Genomic DNA, 25,272 nt, shown 5'->3' on the forward strand with positions numbered 1-25,272 from the left:
CCTCTCTCTCAATGCTCTCAGGATTCTCTATCTTCAGTTTTTGAGAGCCTGACTATAATGTATCTTGGTGTAGATCTCTTTGGGTTTATCTTGCTTGGGGTTCCTTGAGCTTCTTGGATTTGTAGATTCGTGTTTTTTGTTAGGTTAGGGAAATTTTATGTGATTATTTCTTCAAATATTCTTTCTGTCCCTTTCATCTTCTGGAATTCCCGTAATGCATGTATTAGGTCTCTTGTTTTCCCATAATTCCATTAAATTGTGCTCAGCCTTCTTAAACCTCCGTTCTTGTTGCTCTTCAGTGTCTGTAATTTTAACTGTCTTATCCTCTAATTTTCTTATTCTTTCTTCTGCTTGGTTAAATCTGTTGGTAAGTCCTTCTATTGTGTTTCTCATTTCAGTTATTGTTCCTTTCAGTTGCAATATCTTTTTTTAGATCGTGTTGTTCTTGCATTGCTTTCCTTTTTCCCTTTAGCTCTTCGTCTCTGTTTCCCCTTAGTTCTTTAATTATGTTTAATGTTGTTGTATTATATTCTTCCTTTTTTTTTTTTTTCCATTACTTGGTCATCCGTAGATGCGTTTTTACTCCCTTTGTCATGTTCATTTGGATGGGCCATTGTTTTTCTCTTCTTTGTGTGTTTTGTGATTTTTTGTTGGGGCATTGGAATTTTCAAGGGTGTTAACTTTCTCAGTTTTTGCCCACACTACTTTCTGCAAGAAACCCTTAGATGGGCAGAGCCTTTGGCCTTTGCTTACCATTTCCTCTTCCTCTCTGTGATAGCTCCTTCTTCCTCCCTGGTTTAATTGGAATTTGAAAGTTCCAGATCTTGTTTTTCAACTTGCAGTCTCTCCCTAACATACCAGAGAACATGCTGTGGTTAGTCTGCCCACTAGTGGACACCACCACTCAGGTGAAAAATCGTGTGTTAATCAATCTGTCCACCAGGAAGTACAATCCCCTCTCTGGTTATTACTCTCTTCCCTTCTCTGTTTCTGCAATCACATTTTTTGTCAGAAAACCCATGCTCAGCAAGCGCCTGTTAGGGTTGGATGTTGCCCTCCAGTTTTCCCAAGGTTTCCTTCCCTGCTCTGTGGGGGCTGCTTATATCTGAGCTGGCATTCAGGGGAAGCACAGGTAGAATTTCCTCCTTTTCAGGAAGCAGAGTGGCTGGCACTCTCCAGAGGGACCCCCGAGAGATCTGTCTTGTTGGTTTCAGAGCTCCAGTGGCCCTGTGATGGTTGGGGGAGCAGTCTCAAATTAGGTGACCTACTTCCTGACTCCACTGCCTGGAACCTTCTGTAGGAGTTTGTATCAATCCAGCAATCGGCAGTTACTGGTTGGGGGTAGTCACACTCTGAACGAACTCCCAGGAGGGTCTGCCTTGTTGCTATCAGATCCTGTTCTACATGTTAGCTATGGGTGTAGCCTCCACTCAAGATACCTGCTTCCTAGCACATAGCAGCCTCAGTCAGCAGTCCTCAGTGCCTAATGTAAGGGGGAACAGACAGACCCAAACTGATTCCCCAGGTAGGTCTGTCCTGTTGGTTCAGAGGACTGAGCTATGGGGTGCATAGGGAGGCAGGTAGAGTACTGACTATGGGAGCCAATTGCAGTGTGGGGGACTTCTGTTTCAGTTGCAACCGCCTGGCAATCAACAATTACCAGCTGAGGGAAGTGTTACACTCTGGTCTGATTCACATGGAGGTCTGCCTTACTGCTGTCAGACTCCCCCCAGTAGACTGTTGGCTGTGAATGCAGCTTCCACTCAAGACTCCTGCTTCCTAACATACAGCGGCCTCAGTCAGCAGTCCTCAGCACAAACTGGGAGTGAGGACAGACTAACCCTAGCTGACCCCCCGGGAAGTTTATCCTGTTGATTTCAGAGACAGAGCTATGGGGTGCACAGGGAGGCAGGTAGAGTGCTGACTATAGGAGCAGACTCTACTGCAGAGCCCTTCTGTAGCAATTCAAAGCAGACTTCTGGTTGGGAATGGGGCTGTCACACTCCAGGCTGTTGCAACTGCTATCAAAGGCTTGTTGCTATCAAAGCCCTCCCTGTAGTATGTTGGCTGTGGGTGTAACCTCCACTAAAGATGCCTGCTTTTTAGCATACAGCAGCCTCAGTCAAGAGTTCTCAACCCTGACTGAAAGCGGGAACAGACAGATGTGAACTGATACCCCGGGAGGTCTGCCCTGTTGTTTTCAGAGGCCTGAGCTATGGGGTACACAGCGAGGCCAATAGAGTATTTACTATGGGAGAAGACTGCATTGTACAGGCCTTCTGTTGCAATTCACGATATGCTTGCAGCTAACAGTGTCCAGGTGAGGGAGGTGCTGGCACACTCAAAACAGATCCTGGGAGAGGCCTGCCTTGTTGAGTTTAGGGCAGAAGCTTGGGATCATCCTCTTTGTACAGGCAGGGGCTGTGGTGCTTAGGAACTCAGGCTCGTTTTTGGGGCCACTACTCCAGTTCACGAGAAAAAAACTCCAAAAAAAACTCCAGTTCACAGCAGCTGGCAGCCCATTGGCTGAGGGAGAGGCAGAGACAGTGGGAGAAGCAATTTTCCTACTGTGTGTGACTCATTGTTCATTTGTCGACTCTTGCCTGTCTGCAGTTCCTCACTGCTTTCCTCTGCTCCCTAATCCAGAGTCCCTCAAAGCCGAGCACCATTTCCTTGTTGTGTTTGTGAGGGTGGGTTGGGATGATGGTTTGTTTACGCTGCCATCTTCCCAGAATTTTTCAAGTTCTTTCCCTTTAATTCCACTCTTTAGAGTAAGAAATTGGTGCTGTAATGCTTTCCAAAAATTAGCAATAAGGTTTTTTGTTTTGGTCTTACATCATTTTTGACCTAGCTCTGAGGGCCAACCTGTACATTTCTTACCTTAGAGATCTTTTGAGGAGTGGAACCAGATATTTGCTGAAAATAGTATTAAACATTTAAAGTTAATTAAATTTAGTTAAAAGTTAATTAATTACTCATATATTCCTCAAAAGAGCTGTGGCTCCTTTTAGCAAGGAATGGTATTTAAGAGACCACAATTCGCATTTTGGGCTTGCTTATTGTTATTATGTTGTCATTGCTTCTAGGACGTTTAGTGGAAAGAACTAGGACCTATGTATTGGGGGGGGGGGGGCGGGGGAATAGTCATTACTGATTTTTCCTGTTCAGGTTAACAGGATTTTATTTAAACTGTTTGGTTTTACATTTGTATCTCTGAAAATCTTTATTCCTAAGAAAAATATCATAATTATTTACCTTATTTTATAATATGTATAAGTAATTTGAGAATCATATCAGTATTATTGCTAACAGTAAGACTTCTAAATGAAATTTGAATTTCTTTACAATTCCATTTGACCTTAAATATATTCCACTGTGAATAAAATTAAAATACAATATTCTAAAATCTCTTGAAATATTTTTTCCACATTTGTGCCACCAAATTAATAAGCAGTTAGATTTGTTTTAACTTATTTTCAATTTTTAGGAATTGCTTTATTTATTTATTTACTTTTGAATAGGTAAAACATTTACATGATTACAAAGTCAAAACTTTATATTCAAAGAAATTATGTTTTCATTCATGTCTTTTGTACTCTAATCCTTACCTCCCCTATAGGTAATGAATTTTTAATTTTTAGTGTTATTTTTAGCAAATACAAGCACTATGGATTGTATATTCCCCCTTCTTTTATAAAAGGTAGCACCTTTTTTTTTTTTTTTTTAACCTAACAGAATAAAGTAGTTATATTTTTACTAGTCTTATGTATTTACAAAGTAAGTTAGGGAATCTACTAATTAGGCGTTTCTACTATAAGAGTAAATGTGGAGTCAAATCTAAATTAAAAACAAGTTAAAACATTGAATGGACATGGGAAATCCGGGGTGGAAAGGGGGAGTGTGCTGTTACAGCATAGGGATAGTAAGTAGGGTCACATAACAATGTGTGTATAAATTTTTGTATGAGAAACAAACTTGAGCTGTAAATTTTCACCTAAAGCACAAAAAAAGTTAAAACTAACTTTGTGATTTTTTTGATGATTGTTTGAGACATAAAACATATTTAAGTATTTAGGTATTCTTCTTTTGAAGGAAGAGCAAGGACAAAAACATTAACTCCTAAAATAACAAAAATATAATTAGAAATTGGTGTGAATAAAAAAAAAGAGGGAAGCAAAGAAAGAAAAATAAGAGTAAAGAAGAAGAAAAAGAATGAGAGATAGAGAGAGGTAGTTAAGATTGGGAGCAAGAAGGGTGTGAGAGAGATGGGGGAAAATGAAAAAAAGAAAATACAGTCAATATAGAAAAAGAAAAGCATTGAGAAAACTTGCCATATATCAGAAGTTAAGCTGATTCAGGTATGAATTTGGCTGATGGGTCAGAGAGTCTCCACTGTACTTGATTTTTAATAAATTAAATTTTCAATTTAGACACTGAACTTGAAAGTTCTGAATTAACCCTATTTGGAATACATGAACTGTAGCCACTACAGATATTGTCAGAAGCTGCAAAGGCAGTGGGCTAAGTAAAATAGGGCACTTACACATGAGTAAAACCATGATTGCTGCATTCACAGACATGAGTCTATTTGGGTAGACCTACACATGCTCAGGTAAGTAAAATGTAAGATAGATAGTGGTATGTGCTGTAATGGTGAGGCTGTAGGATATTAAGTGGGTATGTGTCATGGGTTGAATTATGTCTGCCCCAAAAATGCTTGTATCAATTTGGCTGGACCATGATTCCCAGTATTGTGTGGTTGTCCTCCATTTTGTGATTGTAATTTTTTATGTTAAAGAGGATTAGGGTAGGATGTAACATCCTTGCTCAGGTCACATCCCTGATCCAATGTAAAGGGAGTTTTCCTGGGATGTGGCCTGCACCACCTTTTGTCTTACAAGAGATAAAAGGAAAGGGAAGCAAGCAGAGAGTTGGGAACCTCATACCACCAAGAAAGAAGCACCAGGAGCAAAGCACATCCTTTGGACCCGGGGTTCCTGCACAGAGAAATTCCTAGGCCAGGGGAAGATTGATGAGAAGGACCTTCCTCCAGAGCCGACGGAGAGAGAAAGCCTTCCCCTGGAACTGACGCCCTGAGTTTGGACTGTAGCCTACTTTACTGTAAGGAAATAAATTTCTCTTTATTAAAGCCATCCACATGTGGTATTTCTGTTATAGCAGCACTAGATGACTAAGACAGAATTTGGTACTGAGAGACTAGGGTGTCGCTCTAACAGATACCTAAAATGTGGAAGTGGTTTTGAAACTAAATGTATAGAGGAGCAGCAACAACAGAGGACCAGCAACAACAGAGGACCAGCAGCAGCAGAACCAAGAGACCAACATGAGAAGGGGCTACAGCCAACCCATGGAGCAAGAGAGCTGAGTGCCTGTGGGTAGGAGGCTTCCTGGCAGAGTGAGGTACCTCTGGGCACTTATTGGTGGAGCTAGGCTTGCTGACCCATGGAGCAAGAGAGCTGAGTGCCTGTGAGCAGAAGGCTTTCTGGCAGAGTGGGGTGCCTTCAGGTACTTATTGGTGGAGCTTTGGAACACTTGCCGCAGCAGGGCAGATTGCGGGCATGAGGCCCAAGGAGCTGAGAGGGCAAGAAACCAGGAAACAGAAGCTGAAGAGACAACACAAGAGGCCGAGCTGCCTCGGTCTTAAAAGGTATGGCCAGGACCGCTGGGGTTTCAAAGGGTGGAGCCATGGCCTCTGGTATTTCTAAGGGTGGAGTAGCTGCTCAGATCGACTAGGAGAACAGTGTGCTAAAAGCCAAGGGAGCAGAGTTGCTGTCCCAGTGGGTCCGGAAGGTGGAGCTGAAGCCCAGGGTCAAGGGGCCTCCACTCAGAATCTGGAGAGAGTGGCCAATACCTAGAATCTAGACGGCAGGACCATCGTATAAATTGTCTCAGAAAACAGGATTATTTTCAGAGCCTTGAGGACTAATGTAATATGTTCTGCTGACTTGGTGGGTGCCTATTATTCCTTTGTTTCCTCTAATTTCTCCCATTTGTAATGGAAATATCTACGTTGTGCCTGTTCTGCTATTGTACCTTTGGAAGCAGATAACTTGTATTCTAGATTTCACAGATGAAGAGGAATTTTTGGATTTTGGACTTGGAGTTAAGACTTTTGGTATGATATAATGGGATGAATATGTTCTGCATGCTGCAAGGATGTGATTGTTTTGGGGGGCCAAAGGGTAGAATGTCATGGATTGAATTAGGTCCCCCCCAAAAATGTAACAGTTTGGCTAGGCCGTGATGCCCAGTATTGTGTGGTTTTCCTCCATTTTGTGATTGTAATTTTATGTTAAGGAGGATTAGGGTGGTATGTAACACCCTTGCTCAGGTCACATCCCTGATCCAATGTAAAGGAGGTTTCCCTGGGGTGTGGCCTGCACCACCTTTTGTTTTGCAAGAGATGAAAGGGAAGCAAGCAGAGAGTTGGGGACCTCATACCACCAAGAAAGAAGCACCAGGAGCAGAGCACATCCTCTGGACCCAGGGTTCCTGCGCAGAGAAGCTCCTAGTCCAGGGGAAGATTGATGAGAAGGACCTTCCTCCAGAGCCGACAGAGGGAGTTAGCCTGCCCCTGTAACTGACACCCTGAATTTGGACTTTTAGCCTACTTTACTGTGAAGAAAGAAATTTCTCTTTGTTAAAGCCATCCACTTGTGGTATTTCTGTTGTAGCAGCACCGGATGACTAAGACAGTATGGCAGGAGAGATTAATTTCCATTGAGCAAGGTGAGAGTGACCACAAAGGCTTCATGAAAGAGATAACTTTTAAGCCAAACTATTAGGAATCAACTCGACAGCAGTGGGTTGGTTGGTTGATTATTAGGAACCCTAAGATTTTAATAGGCAGAGGTGAGGGGAAGAGTGTTTCAATAAGAGAAGTATGGTGACCAGAAGACAGTGTATTTGGGAGTGGCAGGCAGTCCAAGAGGTCTGAAGCATAGGGTGGATGAGATGATAGGAAGAGTCTTAAGACACAAGGTGAAAGGAAAGATGTGCTGGAACTTTGAGGGCTTGAAACTCCAGGCTCAAGAGTTTGGATTATATTTTCTGTGTAGCAGGGGGGGAAATCCAGGGTTTCTGAGCAAAGAAATTAAACTTGGAGGCAGATAGACCAGTCCGTAATCTGTTTTAATGGTCTAGGTGAGAGATAATGAAGACCAAAAGAAAGATACTGCAGAGATGGACAGAGTTTAATTACTCATTGGCTCTAGGTGTTGAAAGGAGGGGAGGAATCAAAGATAGGCATATTTCAAGCTAGGTTTGGGGGAATGGGTAGGGAAGACGATAAATTCAATTATGGACATTTAGGCACCTTCAGCTTAGCCATTTGGAGAAGTTAGGCCTTCAGCAAGATGGGTTGAACTCCAGAGAACCTCCAAATTTTAGGTAGAAAAAGAGGAGACAGACAACGAGTTATATTTTATTGTCAGGAGAACCAAGGGAGAAGAATGTTTCAAGGAGAGCCTGGTCAGAAATGTTACATGCTGCCTCATCAGTTTACTTGTTTGCCTTCCCAATGTCTTATTTGCTCAGAATCTCCATTACTTGACACATAATAAGTCTTCCCTAAAAGCTTATCAAAGGTAGTACGTAACAATCACTCATAATGAATGAAGTTTGCTATAAAGGAAAAGAGAAATGGATTGGTGGCATAAGGGGGAAGCAGGTGGTGAGAGAGTTTGTGTATGATATAAGGAAGATTGAAGCATATTTTCAGGATACTGTGAAAGCTGATATGTGCTAGGAAGGGGAAAGGTTGAAGAGAAAGAGAGCAATCCATATTAAAAGTACCATTGGATGAATTAGCTCTGAAAAGGAAGGTGAATAGGTAATATTATTCCAAGGTAGAAGGGAACAGTTTCTTCAAGGGTAACACATGAAGTGTAGTATTATTTTAGTTTAATCTCATCATTTTTTAAATTCTAAAATTAATACATATATGCTCATAAAAATTTGAACAATATAGAAATATATAAAGTGTTATGGACCTGCTTATCCTTGCTAATTCCCACACCTCAGAGAATAACCACTCTCAGCAGTTTGGTGTGTATCCGCTCTAGCGTTTTTCAGTAGGATACTGTTGGTATTTTGAGTGGGCAGGTCTTCATTGTTTAGGGCTGTTGTGTTCACTGATGAACTTTTAGCATCCTGTCCCCTTCCCTATAGCCAAAGTGACAACCAGCAGTGCCCTCCAGATACCCATAGGTAATGGTATTATCCCCTAGGTTTTTTGGAGTTTAAAGAACCTGTAGTGTTCTTTTTCAGTGCATTTACAAATTCACACACAATTTTTTCTTTTCCCTTTTTTAAAAACAAAATTAGAGTGATACTTTATATTTGGTTAGGGAGTCCTGGTGACACAGTGGTTAAAACACTCAGCTGCTAACTGAAAGGTCAGTGGTTTGAACCCACCAGCTGCTCCAGGGGAAAAAAGATGTGGCAGTCTGCTTCAATAAGGTTACAGTCTTGGAAACTTTATGGGGACAGTTCTACTCTGTCCTGTAGGGTCACTGTGAGTCAGAATCGACTTGATGGCTACAATTTACATTTAGTTATACAACATTAATGTTTTCCTTGAGCAGTCCTTATTAGGATATACAATTTATAGCTCTTCTTTTAATGCTGCATAGTTCTCTATAGCATGGATCTACCAGTATTTAACTTTTCCCCGTTGGATGTTTAAATTGTTTCTGGTTTTCCCTCTTACACATAATGGTGTAGTGAACAACTTTTTACATAATTTAGTTGTACCGTTGAGCAAATATTTCTGTGGGAGAGATTGCTAGCGGTTAGAACTGTTGGGACATGGAAAATATATATTTAATATGTTGAGGGAGAATGGTTGTTATTTTAAAGCCTTTATTTTATAATTAGTATAAAATATATGACATAGTATACTTGCTTCTATCAATAAATTGTTATTTTAAAGCCTATATTTTGTAATTAATATAAAATATGAAAAAAAATTTTTTATATGACGTAGTATAATACTTGCTTCTATCAATAATCATTTAATTTTTTAAAACCCACCAGGTAATCTGTTATTACTTTTATCACTGTAATTTGAAATTATTGAGAGAAAATAGTAGGTAGCATTTTGAGAACAAGCCTCACTCTCTCTTCTGTTTTCTAGGTTGCTTTGCCTGATTGATTATTATGAATCTAAAATTAGAAAAATTCATCAGCAAAGGTATGACCAATTCAGTATGACAATTTTTAAAGTTATTATCCAGTCATGATCCATACTAATAGTTTTTGCTACCTTTTGAAACTTTAAGTATGCTATGAAAAACTACCTAGCATGTCACGATGAGGTTCTTTTTTCATAAAGGTATTAAAGACTGTATTTTATTACTCATGTTAAAATTTTTTTGATGTATTTATGTTACATGTTAATAGTAAGATAGGTATATTTAATAATCACAGAGTCACTGGTCACAGCAAAAATGGTATTTAGTTTTTATTTGTTGAATTATTATAATTTGTTCTACTGATGTCATCTAGCCCCTGGATAGTTATAAATTTCCACCAAGTGTGTAAAAATTAGATTAGCTGTATACCAGAGTGCATCATAATTTGTATGCAGATTCTACATGAGGTTAAAAAAAAAATAGTATAGTGAAAAAAATCTAGTATGTAGATGATAATATACTTGTCACCTCTGATTAAAGAAGTAGGGGTAAAGAATAATGGTCTGTGGCTAACCTAAAAAAGCTAAAGGATATCTAAGGCCAAATAATCTAAAATGTTTTAATATGTGATCGTTAAAACAGTAGCTGTTTTGTTTCCTTGTTTATAGATGTGCAGTTCTTTCAAAAAATAAATATTGGAACACCTGCTTTGTGCCATGTTCTGCTTTAGGTACAGAGGCTTTCACAATAAGCAAAGCAGACAAATTCTGTGCTTTCATGAAGCATACATACTGTTTAAAAATGGTGCAGGGGCAGCATCTGACCACCTCTAACTTTACTAGGGGAAGGAGAATCAAGATCAACAGCCCAAGGCTGATTCCTATGAAAAGGAGGTCAGACATGCCTCCTCTCTCTGCCATTTTTGCCAATTCTGACACCGATTGTCCTTCCTGTGGTGCACTCTACTTCTGTACTGGGTTCAATAATTCATTGCAATGGCTACACAGAATTCACAGACCATACTCATGATTATGTGGTTTATTAGGGAAGTAAGAGGTTATAATTCAGGCTCAGGAACACTCAGAATACAGTTCTTCCATCAGGACAACCTCTTCCGAACCATGCTTCAGGCACACATCTCTCTGGCCCTTGGCCTCTGTCCTGCTAGGCAAGTGTTACAAAGCTCTGCCCATAAGTGCCCAGAGGCACTCCACTCCTCCAGTAAGCCTCAGCCCAAAGACACTCAGCTTTCTTGCTTCATGGGCCAGGAAGCCCAGTGTGCCATCTCTTGTGGGTCTCTCCTGCCAGTCTCTGTTGCTGGTTTCTCTTGCCAGTCTCTCCTACCACTGTTTATCTGCCACCACTTGCCACTGTCTTCAGTGTTACAGCTCTCTGTCTTCTGGGGCCAGGAGCTTCTCAGCACAGGGATCCTGGGTCCAAAGGACGTGCTCTCCGCTCCTGGCTGTTCTCTTGGCAGTGGTGGAATGATCTCCTTCCCGTCTCTGGGATGGCTCATTTTAACCCCGGTGGGATGACAAAACTGTCCGATCCGTTTGGTGAGCCACAATTACCCTATTTGCACAGCCCCACCCAGTCACTTGGGTGGAAGTTACAAGGCCATGGCTACAGAGGCCACACAAAAGTGATCCATCACACACAGGCCACCCCCTGGCTTTTCTAGTCATGGTTCTTTCATACTTGAAAGATAACCACCCCCTACCCCCAATTGTTTCACCAGTCCAAAACAGTTGTTAACAATTTGTCCTTTGGTAGAGCAAAAGAATCCTCAAGGTGAGCTTACTCAGGTTCCAGCCATTCAGGCCTGCTGCAGGTGTCCATCTGATCTGGTCAGGTTCTCCAAAAGTCATCTCAGCTTCACTGTTCCTGGCCTCTGATAAAATTTAACTGAGAGAAAATTATTCCCTTGCTCCGAGCCTCATGACGTATCAGCATAGCAAAACCTTTAAGGACTTTAGGTTTGCCCGCTATACTTGAGTCCAACAGTGCCTCCCCTTTAGTCCACTCTTTCACACTTATAGCTTCTACAGTTACAATTTTCGCAATCGCAGTTAACCCTGTTAACAGTCCATAGTCACAACTGAGTTATGTAATCCTATCAGCATCTTCCCCCGACCCGCCGTTCTCCAGACCCATTAGGATCCCTTGTCCGCCTCATTTTAATGTAAGCACACTCATGAAAGCATGTAAGCCAGCCACTTCTTGCCTTTATCTCCCCCCCTTTTAGATCGCCAGTATTTTAATTGCCTGTCCCTATCAAACCAGTTCTCTGAGAAGACGAGCATGTTCCTTGGTCTTGAAGAATCTTCTATTCTGATTGGAATTTTGAACATCTGCATCCATAAGCAAAGTCCAGGCCAGAACAAGCCATCAAATTACAGCAATCTACACCAGCTCAGAGTGTCAAATATCTTTCTCTTCATTTGGTCAGGTTCTGTTCAGCTCATCCCTAGCCATCCAAGCTAGGTCAAAATGGGTAGCAGCCTTAGGCTTGAGAGTTCACACATTCCTTCTGGCACTTCAGACAGTCCCTTCACACTCTCTCATCCCTGGCCTTCTTGGGCTAGGTCAAGGGGTTCCACCCATAAACTTCAGGAGTCCACACAACTCCCTTTACTTCTGACCAGCCAACCTTTTCTCTCTCCCTTATCCCTACCCGCTGTGGGTAGGTCAACAGGTACCTGTGGAACATGTCCCACCTCAGCCTTTCTCTTCATTTCTACACTTCCCTCACTTCCACTCATGAGTGGATACAGTTGGTCACCTCAGGTGAGCATACCAACCTGTCTACTTGCTGGCCCTCTTTCACTTCCAGTCCTGGAAGGGGGTTCCTTCCACTAGGCACTTTTCCTGTCTCGATGCATCCAATCACTTGCTCAAAATTCAAAAAACAAAAAAGTCACTTTTTTCCCCTGCAAGTCCTTCCTTCAAATGCAAATCTCCTGTTCTCTCAGCAATTCTAGGTGGTTCTGCATGTCTTTTAAAATGCAAGTTTGCTGACTCTGAAGGGTTCCCGTGGGGCTCAGGCATACACAGGGCTACTGCATTCAAACAGTCTGTATTTCTTCAGGTAAATTCTAGTTCCCGTTTTAGCATATCCAATCAAGTATTGGTTGAAGGCAGAGTTACACACTCTCTGTAATTTGTAATACCCAATAATCATTTCTGTCATACATTCAGCTCTGCTTTACAACACTAGGTAGGATAAACATTCAATATCCATAGTACATTCAGATAAACACATAACCCTTTTTTAAAACATTCCAGTTTCATCTTCTCTTCTCCACTGCTTAACTATCTTCCCATTCATTGGCTTGGGCCTCTGGCTGGATGGAACCGGAAAACCCTGGTCCCATCAGTCATCCTGCTTATCTGGTCCGGCTTTTGCCCCTAGCCACTCGATATGTGGCTTTTCAGCCATTGCAGGTAACAGCAACCAGAGTAACTACCTAAGAATCAGAGTTTCACTTCCTAATACCCTTTGTTCTTTCTCTTACAAAGTCCGAGGTTTTCATCAGTCTAGAGCCATTGCAAAGAATCCCACTTCTGACACCAACTGTAAAATTGGCGCGGGGGCAGCATCTGACCTCTTCAACTTCACTAGGGGGAAGGAAAATCAAGATCAACAGCCCAAGGCTATTCCTATGAGGCAGAGGTCAAACATGCCTCTTCCCTCTGCCACTTTGACCAATTGTGACACCAGTTGCCCCTCCTATGGCTCTGCTGGGTTTGATAATTCACTGCAGTGGCCACACAGAACTCACAGATTATACTCATGATTATGGGGTTTATTAGGGAAATAACAGGTTATAATTCAGGCTCAGGAACACTCAGGATACAGTTCTTCCATGAGGACAGCCTCTTCTGAGCCACTCTGCAAGCTTCTGCCCTATACACGCAAGTGTTACAAAACTCTTTTAGCTCTGCTGATGAGTGCTCAGACGTACCCCATTCTGCCAGTAAACCTCAGCCCAAAGGCACTCAGCTTTCTCACTCCATGGGCCAGGAAGCCAACTGTACCATCTCCTGCTGGTCTCAGTTGCTGCTCTCTCCTGCCTGTCTCTCCTGCTGCTGTTGCTCTGCCGCCACTTCCTTCTGTCTTCAGTGCTACAACGCTTGGTCTCCTGAGTCCAGAAGCTTCTCAGTGCAGGGATCCCAGGTCCAAAGGATGCGCTCTCTGCTCCTGGCAGTTCTCCTGGTGGTGGTAGGATATTCTCCTTCCCACCTCTGGGATGGTTCATTTCAATCCCAGCAGGATGGCAAAACTGACCAATCCTCTTAAAAAAAAAAAAAAAAAAATTTTTTTTTTTTTTTTTTAAGAGGATTGGTCAGTTTTGCCATCCTTAGTGGGCGACAATTGCCCTATTTGCACTGTCCCATCAAGTCACTTGGGTGGGAGTTACAAGACCATGACAAACAAGGCCACACGAAAGTAATCCATTGCACCACACATGCACTCTAGTATTCTTGTCACAAGAATGACTTTCTAGACTCTCAAGGAGACTAATGGCAGAGCTGTGTTGGTTGTTGATTTCCTTCTAGCACCTTGAGGTTTCTTAAGAAAGAAGGAAGAAAGGAGGGAAAGGGGAAAGAAAAAAGGAGGGGGAACAAAAAAGAACAACTAATACTAGAAGCAACTCCTTGCATCTATTAAGTAACTTTTATTAAATAACTTCAGGGACTTTCCGATTTCTAAATAAAGCTGTGTCTTTTAGATGGTAGGAATGGATGGGGTTAAATAGAGTCTACAGAGATAGTGCAAAGTTTTGGACATGTTCTTACCTTCTAGGAATTTACAGTCTAGTAAGGGAGATAAAAGGTAAACACAATAATTAAGATAGATAATATGAGACTTTAAAGCTCTGTAGTACTTAATACATAATGCCACAGTAGAGTGATTACTAAAAATTGTACAGACAGTAAGTGCTATAGGAGTGTAGACCAGGAAAAAATCAATTTTGGGTGGAGTGACCAGGGAAGCCTTCACAGAGGAAATTTGGAAAAAGAGAAAGGCAAAAAAGTTAAAGACATTTTATACTGCTTGAATGCTATAAATAAAAGTGCATAGAGAAGAGTGTAAGACTTTTCATGGCACAATAATTAAGCCAGTTTGGATAGAGTTCGTGGGACTCATTGGCATGTTCCATAGATAGGGGTAGTAACCTATGAAGAGCAGCCACTACATTACTGTAAATGAACAAGAAGGCATCAGTTACCTTAGAAAGAAGGAAGACACTTCTTTTGATACTGAAAAACTGGGTGGTGGGTTATCGATATTTATGAGTAAAGAGAAGGAAAATGGGAAATTTCATGGCTTGAGGGTTTGCAAAAACTCCTGCTTACAGAAGTCAGGAAAATTGTGGAAATGAGTGAAGTGGGCTAGGGGACTATGGCAAATTGGATAACTGTGCCCCATCTGCCTTAAGAGGGCAGCTACTACACAGCTCTCTCCATCTGATGCTGTGCAGGAATATGGGCCCTGTGTAGCTAGATTTTCTAATTTTTCGAGAGAAGGTAGAAGGTTGATTTATGAAATCAGATTTTTAAATGTTTACCACTAATTCAACCTTTAAAAAAACGTTATATGGTCTAGAGTAAATGCCGGTTGCAGCCTTTGGTCTTTAAAAAAAAAAAAGTCTTCAGTAAATTCTAATCTAGATTCAGAGGTTGGCAAACTTTTTCTGTCTAGGGCCAGACAATAAATATTTTAGGCTTTGGGGCCATATAGTGTCTGTTGCAGCTACTCAACTGCTGTTGTAACATGAAATCAGCCATAGGCAAAATGTAAGTAAATTGACATGGCTGTGTTCCAATAAAACTTTATTTACAAAAACCCACAGCCTACTGGATTGATGGCACTGGGTTTGGTTTTTTTTTGTTTTTTACTGGATTTAGCCTGTGGACAGTAGTTTGCTGACCTCTGATCTAGATGTTGAAGAGAGAGAGTTTGAGATTTTTAGTAAGGACAGAGAAAAATTTAGCATAAACCAAACCAAAGCCATTGCTGTCTAGTCGATTCTAACTCATAGTGACCCTGTAGGACAGAGTAGAACTGCCTTATACGGTTTCCAAGGCTGTTATCTTCACAGAAGCAGACTGCCAAGTCTTTTTCCCGTCGAGTAGCTGATGAGTTCAAACTGCTGACCTTTTGGTTAGCAGGTGAAAACTTTAACAACTGTACCACCTGGATAGAATGTGGTGAGTGGTAGCCCTGGAGTTGTGCAAACTGGGAGTCTCTGACTAAAAATGATAAAAGGATTGAGGCCATGGGGAGTGATGGTGGTGGTGAATTTGGTTGTCATGAATTTGTAGCCAGAGGTTGAGGGGGCTGGGCAATTAGAGAGGATTAGAGATGAAGCATTAGCTTTCACGTAACAGTTCTTTCATCACCAGTCTAACTGAAGTGAAATACTTTGACCTTATACTAGGCTGTGCTCAGATGTTCAGATTAAATACTTCTTAAGGGAGAGAAAGATGGGGAAAAAATATGAGATGGCATTATAAATAAAGTTTCTACAATCTAAAAGTCATTTGAACTGTTTACTGCAATGGAACAAATCTCTCCTGAGCAGTGGGTTTCAGGTCTCAGTGACTGAACAGAGCTCATAAACTCTGACAGTTCTTGCTCCTAGAAAGGAGACTGACTAGGCAATGAGTATGTAGTAGCAAGATAAATTTTGACATCTATAACATGGATATTAGTATCACCTGAAGAAGCAGGAGACAGTAAAGGTGTAATAATTAATTGAAAATATTATGCTAGTAAAGGAAAAAGAGGAGAGAGGATGAGGAAAGACAGGCTAAGATTTAGAGCCCCAGTGGGATAAACAAGAAGCACCAGAAAGTTACCGAAAGAGAGGAGCCAGACCAAAGGAAGAAGAGAGACGGGATATGGGCTTCTTGCAGAGGCAGAAGCCCTTCTTATCACTCATTTTTAAAATCCACATATAAGATGCTATCTAATGAATTTATTAAAAATTTTAATAAACATAATAATCAAACTAGTGCTCCAAACTTATGCTGTTCATGTGGAAGACACTACAAGACACAACAGAGACTGCCTTGCAATAAGAGGTACAAATTCCTTCTTTAGAGACAGAAAAACCTAGTTGTTTAAAAGACAACTTACTGTACACATTTTAATATTTACAGTTTTGTTCACTGTTTTAATATGAACGGGACCACTTTTCTACTTAAGCCTTTTTTAACCAAATCAAAATAACCTAAGTAATACAAACTGTTAAAATATAGTATAAAGATACAAAAAAAAAAACAGACATACTAATTCTAGTTAGGAATATAATTATAATGTTACATTTTTTTAAATCCACAATTATGTTTAGGAGGTCACATAAACATAGACCACTGGTTTCAATGAAATGCATAAATTTTGTAGCAAAACTTTTAGTTACAAAAAAAATACCAAAAAATACTCCACCTTTGTGTCATATTCCTGGATTTTTCACCAGTGTTATATGAGGGAAAAAACAAAAGCAAAACAAAATGAAAAACTGAAATGAGAATCACTAATGTTATCAAGTAGGAAAACAAAATCTATCTGATATCAGCAAAAGTACAGCAGAGATAATACTGTAAAAAGAAACAAAGAAAATTGGTAGAAAACTGTATGCATCATACTCTTTCAAATCAGTAAAATATGCTCCTGTATACCATGGTACATAAACAATTTTTTTTTTCTGTAAGGTATCCAAACGCAAATTTTTGTCGTTTTTAATATTGTAGATGGGAGTCTTAATCATCTCATGCTGCTATAACAGAAATACAAGTGGATGGCTTTAGCAAAGAGAAGTTTATTCTCTCACAGTCCAGTAGGCTAGAAGCCTGAATTCAGGGCACTGGCTCTAGGGGGAGGCTTTCTCTCTCTGTCAGCTCTGGAGGAAGGTCCTTGTCATTAGTCTTCCCTTGGTCTGGAAGCATCTCAGCACAGGAACCTCAGGTCCAGAGGACATGCTCTACTCCCAGCCCTGCTTTCTTGGTGGTATGAAGTCCCCATGTCTTTGTGCTTGCTTCTCTCTTTTATATGTCAAAAGAGATTGGCTTAAGACAGTATCTAATCTTGTAGACCTCATCAATGTAATTGCCACTAATCCACTGGGAATCCATTTTATTACATCATAGTGATAGGATTTACAACACAAAGGGAAATCACATCAGAAGATGAAATGGTAGATGATCATACAGTCATACAAGGGAATCATGACCTAGCCAAGTTGACAGATATTTTGGGGGGATACAGTTCTATCCATGACTATGGGTAAATGCATTTGTAATGGTAATTCTACTAAGCCATTACAGATGGGCCAGGAACACATTTATGGATTCTAGGGATGATACGTACTATAATTCTTTGACCGGGATAGTATATACTGTAGCCAAAATAATAATAAAAAATACGAACACAGAAGTACAAGAAAAGATGAATGAGACTTCTGTTATATCTCAGCAACATTTGGAAGAAAATCAAATTTACACGTAGTCAGTCCACTCTGCTTTTGAAGAGGCGTCTGGTTCAGCTCCGAAATCTCACTTGCTTGACACAGTCTCATATTGAGAATACTGAGAAGGTGTCTTCTTAAGCAAAAAACCTATTTTTAATGGTGGAGCAGCTTTTGGTAGCTGTGTCTGCATGGGACTCATGACCAATCACTATCTTTGCAAGAAGTCCTAAATTTTCCTTTTATGCCCTCCCTATATTGTTTTCACATTCAGTAGTCCATATTGCTATCTTGTCACCTTTAGCTCTAACATTACACACATGTTGCTCCATATACATCATCACTGTGGTCATCAAAAGATCCTCCAATATGGGAAAGCAGCACCTCTTGTCAAGAGTGATTGAGGTCTCTTGTCTTTGATGTTTGTTCAGTTAATTAGCCATCATCCTCCTTGTTTGTTTTTCTTGTCTTTCCCACATGGGCTCAGTACCATCCTTAAAAACTGAGTAGGCATTACATTACTAGACAACTGGATAAGGCTGTACAGAGCCCCCAAATCTTCAACAGTATGAAACTTAGAGATAAGCTGAAGGTTTGGTTGCCAAGTTTTGCTTTTATCATTTTTTAAAAACCAGAGCAAGCAAATATTCTGTGGTGTATTTTAATATAGTGTTCTGGGTTATAGGGTCACTATGAGTTGGAATTGACTCGACGGCAGTGGGTTGGAGTGCATGGGTTAGCAACCTCCTGATTAGATTCTGTTTTCTCTTCTTCTGTAGGTGGAGAATTAGAGATGAGGGTGGGTTTCAGTTCACAATCCCCATCTTAGCATCACCTATTTTTAAGGATAGCGTTGTCCAAAGCTTTTCCCATAATATAGCAAATAGAAAATGATGTGTGGGGGCAGAGCCAAAATGCGGACTAGTCAGACATACTAAGCCATCCCGCTGAAACAAGGACCCCAAAAAAACAAGTAAAACAGATGCAGACATAATTCCTCCAACCCTGAACCTTAAATGAAGGGATAAAGTATTCGATTAGAAGCTACTGAGGAGAAGAAACTGACAGAAAATGGCAAAGGAGTAGAGATACAGAGTGAGGATTCCCAGCCAAGCTCCATGACTTAGCATGGCCATCTTGGAATAAAGCCAACAACCCCTCATCCAGAAAGCCATCTCCACAGAATTCCCAATAGAAGAGAGAGATACGGTGAGGACTTACTTACGGCTAAGTAAGACCATGTTTGCTGGCTGCAACTCAATGGGGAACCCAGACTCTTTCACCTGGTAACCACAGGAGCATGCTTCTACAACCCCCATTCCTCCGGTGAAAGCGGGAAGAACCACCCCATCCTGGCAGCCTCAACTGCCGGGAACCACAGTACCAACCCACCCTATTCTCCTCCATCTAGCCCCCGTCTGCCCCTGCTTTCGTCCTCCAGTCTCCTCTGCCCTGCCAGCTGAACCCTAGATCCCCTACCCGCTGGCTTGTCCCCCGCTGCACTGCACTCTGTGACCTGAAGGGGACTAGCATGGACTCCAGGGCAGTGATGTGCCATGTTCTGTGGCCCCACTGGGGACAAGCATGGACCCCCAGAACCCTCGCTCCCCCCCCCCCCCGCTCAGCCACTGCTGCACCGAACTCTGCAGCACCAAGGGACAACTGGCTGGAACCCCAAGCCCCTCCCCTCCTGCTTGGCTCCCATCGCACTGCACTCTGGGTCTCCAAGGGGTATCAGCTTGGACCCCAGATCACTCATTGGTGGCTCAGCCCCCTCCACACTGCACTCTGCAACCTCAGGGCAGGGACTGGCCCAGACCCCAGACCCCTGTCCACTGCTCTGGCCTGACCCACCATGGGCCCCACTCCAGCCCCCACCCTGGCCGAGTTCATGCCACAAATACCCATCTCTACTTCTTCCCTCACTGCTGGGTCTACCCTGCTGCACCATAGCTGAGTGGTTGGCCCTACACACCCAGACAAGGTGATGAGAACTGTTGTGCCCACAGATAAACAAGTAATAAAGCATGCTCAGCCTGCCCACCCAGACATAACCAAACAAAACAACAGAGCAGGACAAAAAAAAAAAAAACAGACCTAAAATAAATCAATAAATAATACCTGCATGTCTTGAGACAGCAGACAGTATCAAAACATAAAAAAAAAAAAAAGTAAAAAAACAATAAGATGGCTTCAGTAAGTGATGAAACTAAAGCACCAGATGACCTTCTGGGAGAAGAAAAGGCACTGGAACTACCTGATAGGGAATTCAAAGGTCTAATGTTCAGAACTCTTCAAGAGATTAGGAAGGAAATCAAGGAAAACACACACAAAATCATGTAAAAGACAGACAAAACCATTCAAAACTGAGGAAAACACAGACAAAAAAATAGAAGAATTCAGCAAATAATACAAGAACAAAATGTCAAAATAAATAAGGAGTTAGAAATCATGCAAATACAGCAATTAGAAATCCAAAAGCTGAACAGAAAATTTCAGAAATGGACAACACAGTGGAAGATTTTAGGAACAAATTTGAAACAATGGAGGACAGAATCAATGAAATTGAAGACAAATCCATGGATGCCACTTTGAGTAAAAAACAAAGAAAAGGATAAAGAAAACCTAAGAACTATGTGGGATACAATCAAGGGCAAAAATTTGCGCATGATCGGAGTTCCAGAACAGGGGGAGAAAATAGAAAATGCAGAGGGGATCACTGAAGATTTGATGACTGAAAACTTCCCTAATATGAAAGATGAAAAGCTGACCACCCAAGAAGCCCAACAAACCCATACAGGATAGACCCCAAAAGAAAGTCACCAAAACATAATCACACTTGTGAAAACCAAAGACAAAGAATCCTGAGAGCATCTCGAGGAAAACGAAAAGTCACATACAAAGAGGAAACAATAAGACTAAGCTCTGATTTAAAAAAAAAAAAATCCATTTAGGATTTGCAAGAAGCAACTGATGGATTTGCACTGCCAGCCTTTTGTTTCTCAGCCAAACCCTTAACCACTGCACCACAAGGGCTCCAAGCTCTGATTACTTGGCAGAAACTATGCAGGCAGAAGGCAATTGGATGACATATATAAAATTTTGAAAGAAAAAAACTGCCAACCAAGAATAATATACCCTGAAAAACTCTCTCTCAAATACAATGGTGAAGTTAGGATATTTCCAGATAAACAGAAATTAATGGAATTCATAAAAACCAAACCAAACTTACTATAAATATTAAAGGCAGTCCTTTGGTTGGAGAACCAACAACATCAGACAACAACCAGAGTTTACAGGACAAAGACAAAAACAGGACAGAATCAACCATATACCAACCTAGGTAAAGAACTCTCAATAATAAAACAAAGCTAAAAGACTTAAAACTGGGAAACTAGGCAATCTATAAATGACAACGTCAAAACAATGAAAGGGGGAATAAACGGTGTAGGTATGGAACTTTCAAATGGAGAGGAAGTGAAGGTTAAATCAAATAATAAAAGACCGGGTCAAACTTAGGAAGATAAGGGTAAATTTCAAGGAAACCACAAAGAAAACTAACAGACCTACTCATCAGAATAAAAATAAATAAATAAAGTCTCAGTAAACACAAAATGTATAAAATAAAAGAAAATCCACAAACAAAAAGAACTCAGCACAGGCAAGTAAAAGGAACAAAGAAAACATCACCACCAGTGAAAAAAGCACAACAATATGACAGCAATAAACTCATACCTATTGATAATCACACTGAATGTAAATGGCTTAAATACACCTGCAAAAAGACAGAGAGTAGTAGAATGGATTAAAAAAGCATGACCCATCAATATGCTGTCTACAAGGATGGAAAAAAAAATGTATCAAGCAAACTGTAACCAAAAAAGGGCAGAAGTGGCAATGCTCATCTCAGATAAAAGAGACTTTAAGACAAATTAACCATAAAAGACTTGACCTCATAGACATATATATAAAGCACTCTACCCAACAGTAGCAAAGTATACATTCTTTTTCAATGCACACAGAACATTCTCCAGAATAGACTACGTTTTAGGCCACAAAGCAACCCTCATTAAAATCCAAAACGTCGAAATAATACAAAACATTCTCTCTGACCACAATGCCATAAAAGTAGAAATCAATAACAGAAATGGGAAAAAAATCAAATACATGGGAAACTGAATAACACCTTGCTTAAAAACAACTGGGTAATAGAAGAAATCAAAGAGGAATAAAAAAATTCCTAGAATCAAATGAGAATGAAAATACATCATACCAAAACTATTATTACATGGCAAAGGCAGTGTTCAGAGGTCAATTTATATCAGTAAACACACACATCAAAAAAGAACAGGAGGCCAAAATCAAAATGTTAGCCCTACAATTTGAACAAACAGGGAACAGCAAAAGAAGCCCACAGCCACCAATAAAGATTAGAGCAGAAATCAATATAATAGAAAAACGGTACAAAGGGTCAACAAAACCAAGTGGGTTCTTTGAAAGGATCATCCAAATTGTCAAACTATTGGCCAAATTGACAAAGGAAACACAGGAGTGGAAACAAATAACCAAAATAAGAAATGAAATGGGGGACATTACAACAGACCCAACTGAAATAAAAAGGATCACAACAGAATACTATGAAAAAGTGTACTCCAACAAATTTGAAAACCTAGAGGAAATGGACAAATGTCTAGAAACATACTACGTACCTAAACTAACACAAATCGAGGTAGAAAATCTAAATAGATCCATAACAAGAAAGAAAGAGATCTAAAGGTAATAATAATTTTTTTAAAATCCCAACAAAAAATGGCCCTGGCCCAGTGGCTTTGCTGGAGAATTCTACCAAATATTCAGAGAAGAGCTCACACCAGTACTACTTAAACTATTTCAGAACATAGAAAAGGAAGGTATGCTTCCGAATTTGTTCTATGAAGCCAGCATAATCATGACACCAAAGACTGGCAAAGAAACCACAAAAGAAGAAAATCACTGACCAATATCTCTCATATCATCATTTTTTATATGATACTGAATTCTATTGGCTAGAATTCTCAACAGAATTCTAGCCAATAGAATTCAGTATCATATAAAAAATGAATATATTATGACCAGTTAGGATTCATGCTAGGTATACAAGGATAGTTTAACCTTAGAAAACCAATCAACATAATCCACCACATAAATAAAAGAATCACGTGATCATCTCAATCGATGCAGAAAAGGCATTTAATGAAGTCCAACACTGATTCCTGATAAACCTCAATAAAATAGGATTAGAAGGAAAATGAAATTCCTCAACATAACAAAGGGCTTCTATACAAAACCAACAGCCAACATCGTTCTCAATGGAGAGAGGCTGAAAACATTCCCCGAGAACAGGTACAAGATAAGGATGCCCTTTAATAGCACTCTTATTTAACATTGTGCTGGAAGTCCTAGCTAGAGCAGTAAGGCAAGAAAAAGAAATAAAGGGCATCCAAACTGGAAAGGAAGAAGTAAAACTATCCCTATTTGCGGATGATGTGATACTATACAAAGGATACCCTAAAAACTCCGCAAAGAAACTGCTGGAACTAATAGATTCAGCAGAGTAGCAGGATACAAGATCAACATACAAAAGTCAGTTGGATTCCTATACACCAATGAAGAGAACTATGAAAAAGAAATCAGGAAAGCAATACCGTTTATAATAGCCCCTAAAAAAATAAAATACTTAAGAATAAATGTAACCAGAAACATAAAAGACATACACAAAAAAAACTACAAAACACTGTTGGAAGAAACCAAAGGAGACCTATGTAAATGGAAAAAAACATACCATACTCATGGATAGGAAGACTTAACATTGTGAAAATGTCAATTCCACCCAGAGCAGTCTATAAATGCAGTGCAATCCCAACCCAAATACCAACAGCATTCTTTAACGAGATGGAAAAACTAATCATTAACGTATATTGAAAGGCAAGAGCTCCTGAGTAAGTAAAGCACTATTGAAGAACAAAGTAGGAGGCCTTGCAGTACCTGACCTCAGAGCCAACCCATATAGCTATGGTAGTCAAAACAGCCTGGTACTGGTAGAACAACAAACCCGTTGACCAATGGAACAGAATTGAGAACTCAGATGTAAATCCATCTACCTACAACCACTTGATATTTGGCAAAGGCCAGAAGTTCACTAAATGGAGAAAAGGCAGTCTTTTTACCAAACGGTGCTGACAAAACTGTATGTCCATCTGTAAATAATGAAACAGGACCCATACCTCATTCCATACACTAAAACTAACTCAATGTGGATCAAAGACCTAAATATAAAACCAAAAACTGTGAAGACCATGAAAGAAAAAATAGAGTCAACGCTAGGGGCCCTAATACATGGCATAAATAGGATACAAACCATAACTAACAATATATAAACACCAGAAGGTAAGCTAGGTAACTGGCATCTTCTAAAAATTAAACACTTATGCTCATCAAAAGACTTCACCAAAAAAGTAAAAAGAGAATCTACAGACTGGGAAAAAAAATTTGGGCTCTGACATACTCGACAAAGGTCTAATCTCTCAAATCTGTAGGAAAATCCAACACCTCTACAACAAAAAGACAAATAATCTAATTAAAAGAATGGGCAAAGGATATGAGCAGACACTTTACCAAAGAAGACATTCAGATGCCTAACAGTCACATGAGGAAATGCTTGAGATCATTAGCCTTAGGGAAATGCAGATCAAAACTACAATGAGATAGCATCTCACCTCAGCAATGCTGGCAGTAATCAAAAAAAGAGAAAATAACTAATGATGGCAAGGCTGTGGGGAGATTGGAACTCTGTAGGTATTGCTGGTGGGAATGCGAAATGGTACAACCATTTTGGAAAATGGTATGGTGCTTCCTTAAAAAGCTAGAAAATGAAGTACCATGCGACCTAGCAATCCCACTCCTAGGAATATATCCTAGAGAAATAAGAGTCATCACATGAATAGACATACGCACAGCTATGTTCATTGCAGCATTATTCGTAATAGCAAAAATATGGAAACAACATAAGTGCCTGTCTTAGTCATCTAGTGCTGCTGTCACAGAAATATCATAAGTGAATGGCTTTAAAAAACAGACATTTATTCTCCCACAGTCTAGTAGGCTAGAAGTCCCAATTTAGGGTGCCAGCTCCAGCGGAAGGCTTTCTCTCTCTGTCAGCTCTGGGGGAAGATCCTCGTCATCAATCTTCCCTGGTCGAGGAGCTTCTCAATGCAGGGACCATGAGTCCAAAGGACATGCTATTCTCCTGACTCTTCTTTCCCCTGCTGCCTCTCTAGTCACTCCTGTCTTTTATCTCAAAAGATGGGCTTAAGACACAATTGTAGATTGAGTACTACTTCATTGACATAACTGCCACTAATCCCATCTAATTAGCATCATAGTGATAGGATTTACAACGCATAGAAAATTCAAATCAGATGACAAAATGATGAACAGTCACACAATACTGGGAACCATGGCCCAGCCAAATTGATACACATATTTTGGGGGGGGACACAATCTGTGACAGTGCCTGTCAACAGAGGAATGGGTAAACAAACTATGGTACATACAAACAATGGAATACTATGCAATGATAAAGAACATGATGAATTGTTGAAACA

The 25,272-nt window shown here is 40.3% G+C and overlaps 1 protein-coding gene and 1 pseudogene across 9 annotated transcripts in view; one reads left to right on the top strand and one right to left on the bottom strand.

Moving 5' to 3' along the window:
• Positions 1 to 25,272, top strand: part of CEP70 (centrosomal protein 70) — a 144,328-nt gene that overhangs the window by 47,653 nt on the left and 71,403 nt on the right. For all 9 annotated transcript variants that reach the window (XM_049870202.1, XM_049870203.1, XM_049870200.1 and 6 more), the window contains one exon: positions 9,158 to 9,214. In XM_049870202.1, coding sequence (XP_049726159.1) covers positions 9,158 to 9,214 — 57 coding nt within the window. The remainder of the gene's footprint in view (positions 1 to 9,157; positions 9,215 to 25,272) is intronic.
• LOC126067905 (eukaryotic translation initiation factor 4E-like) lies at positions 17,767 to 18,313 on the bottom strand (annotated as a pseudogene).

This window comes from Elephas maximus, chromosome 26 (assembly GCF_024166365.1).
Source record: "Elephas maximus indicus isolate mEleMax1 chromosome 26, mEleMax1 primary haplotype, whole genome shotgun sequence".
In the NCBI taxonomy this organism is placed as follows: Eukaryota; Metazoa; Chordata; class Mammalia; order Proboscidea; family Elephantidae; genus Elephas; species Elephas maximus.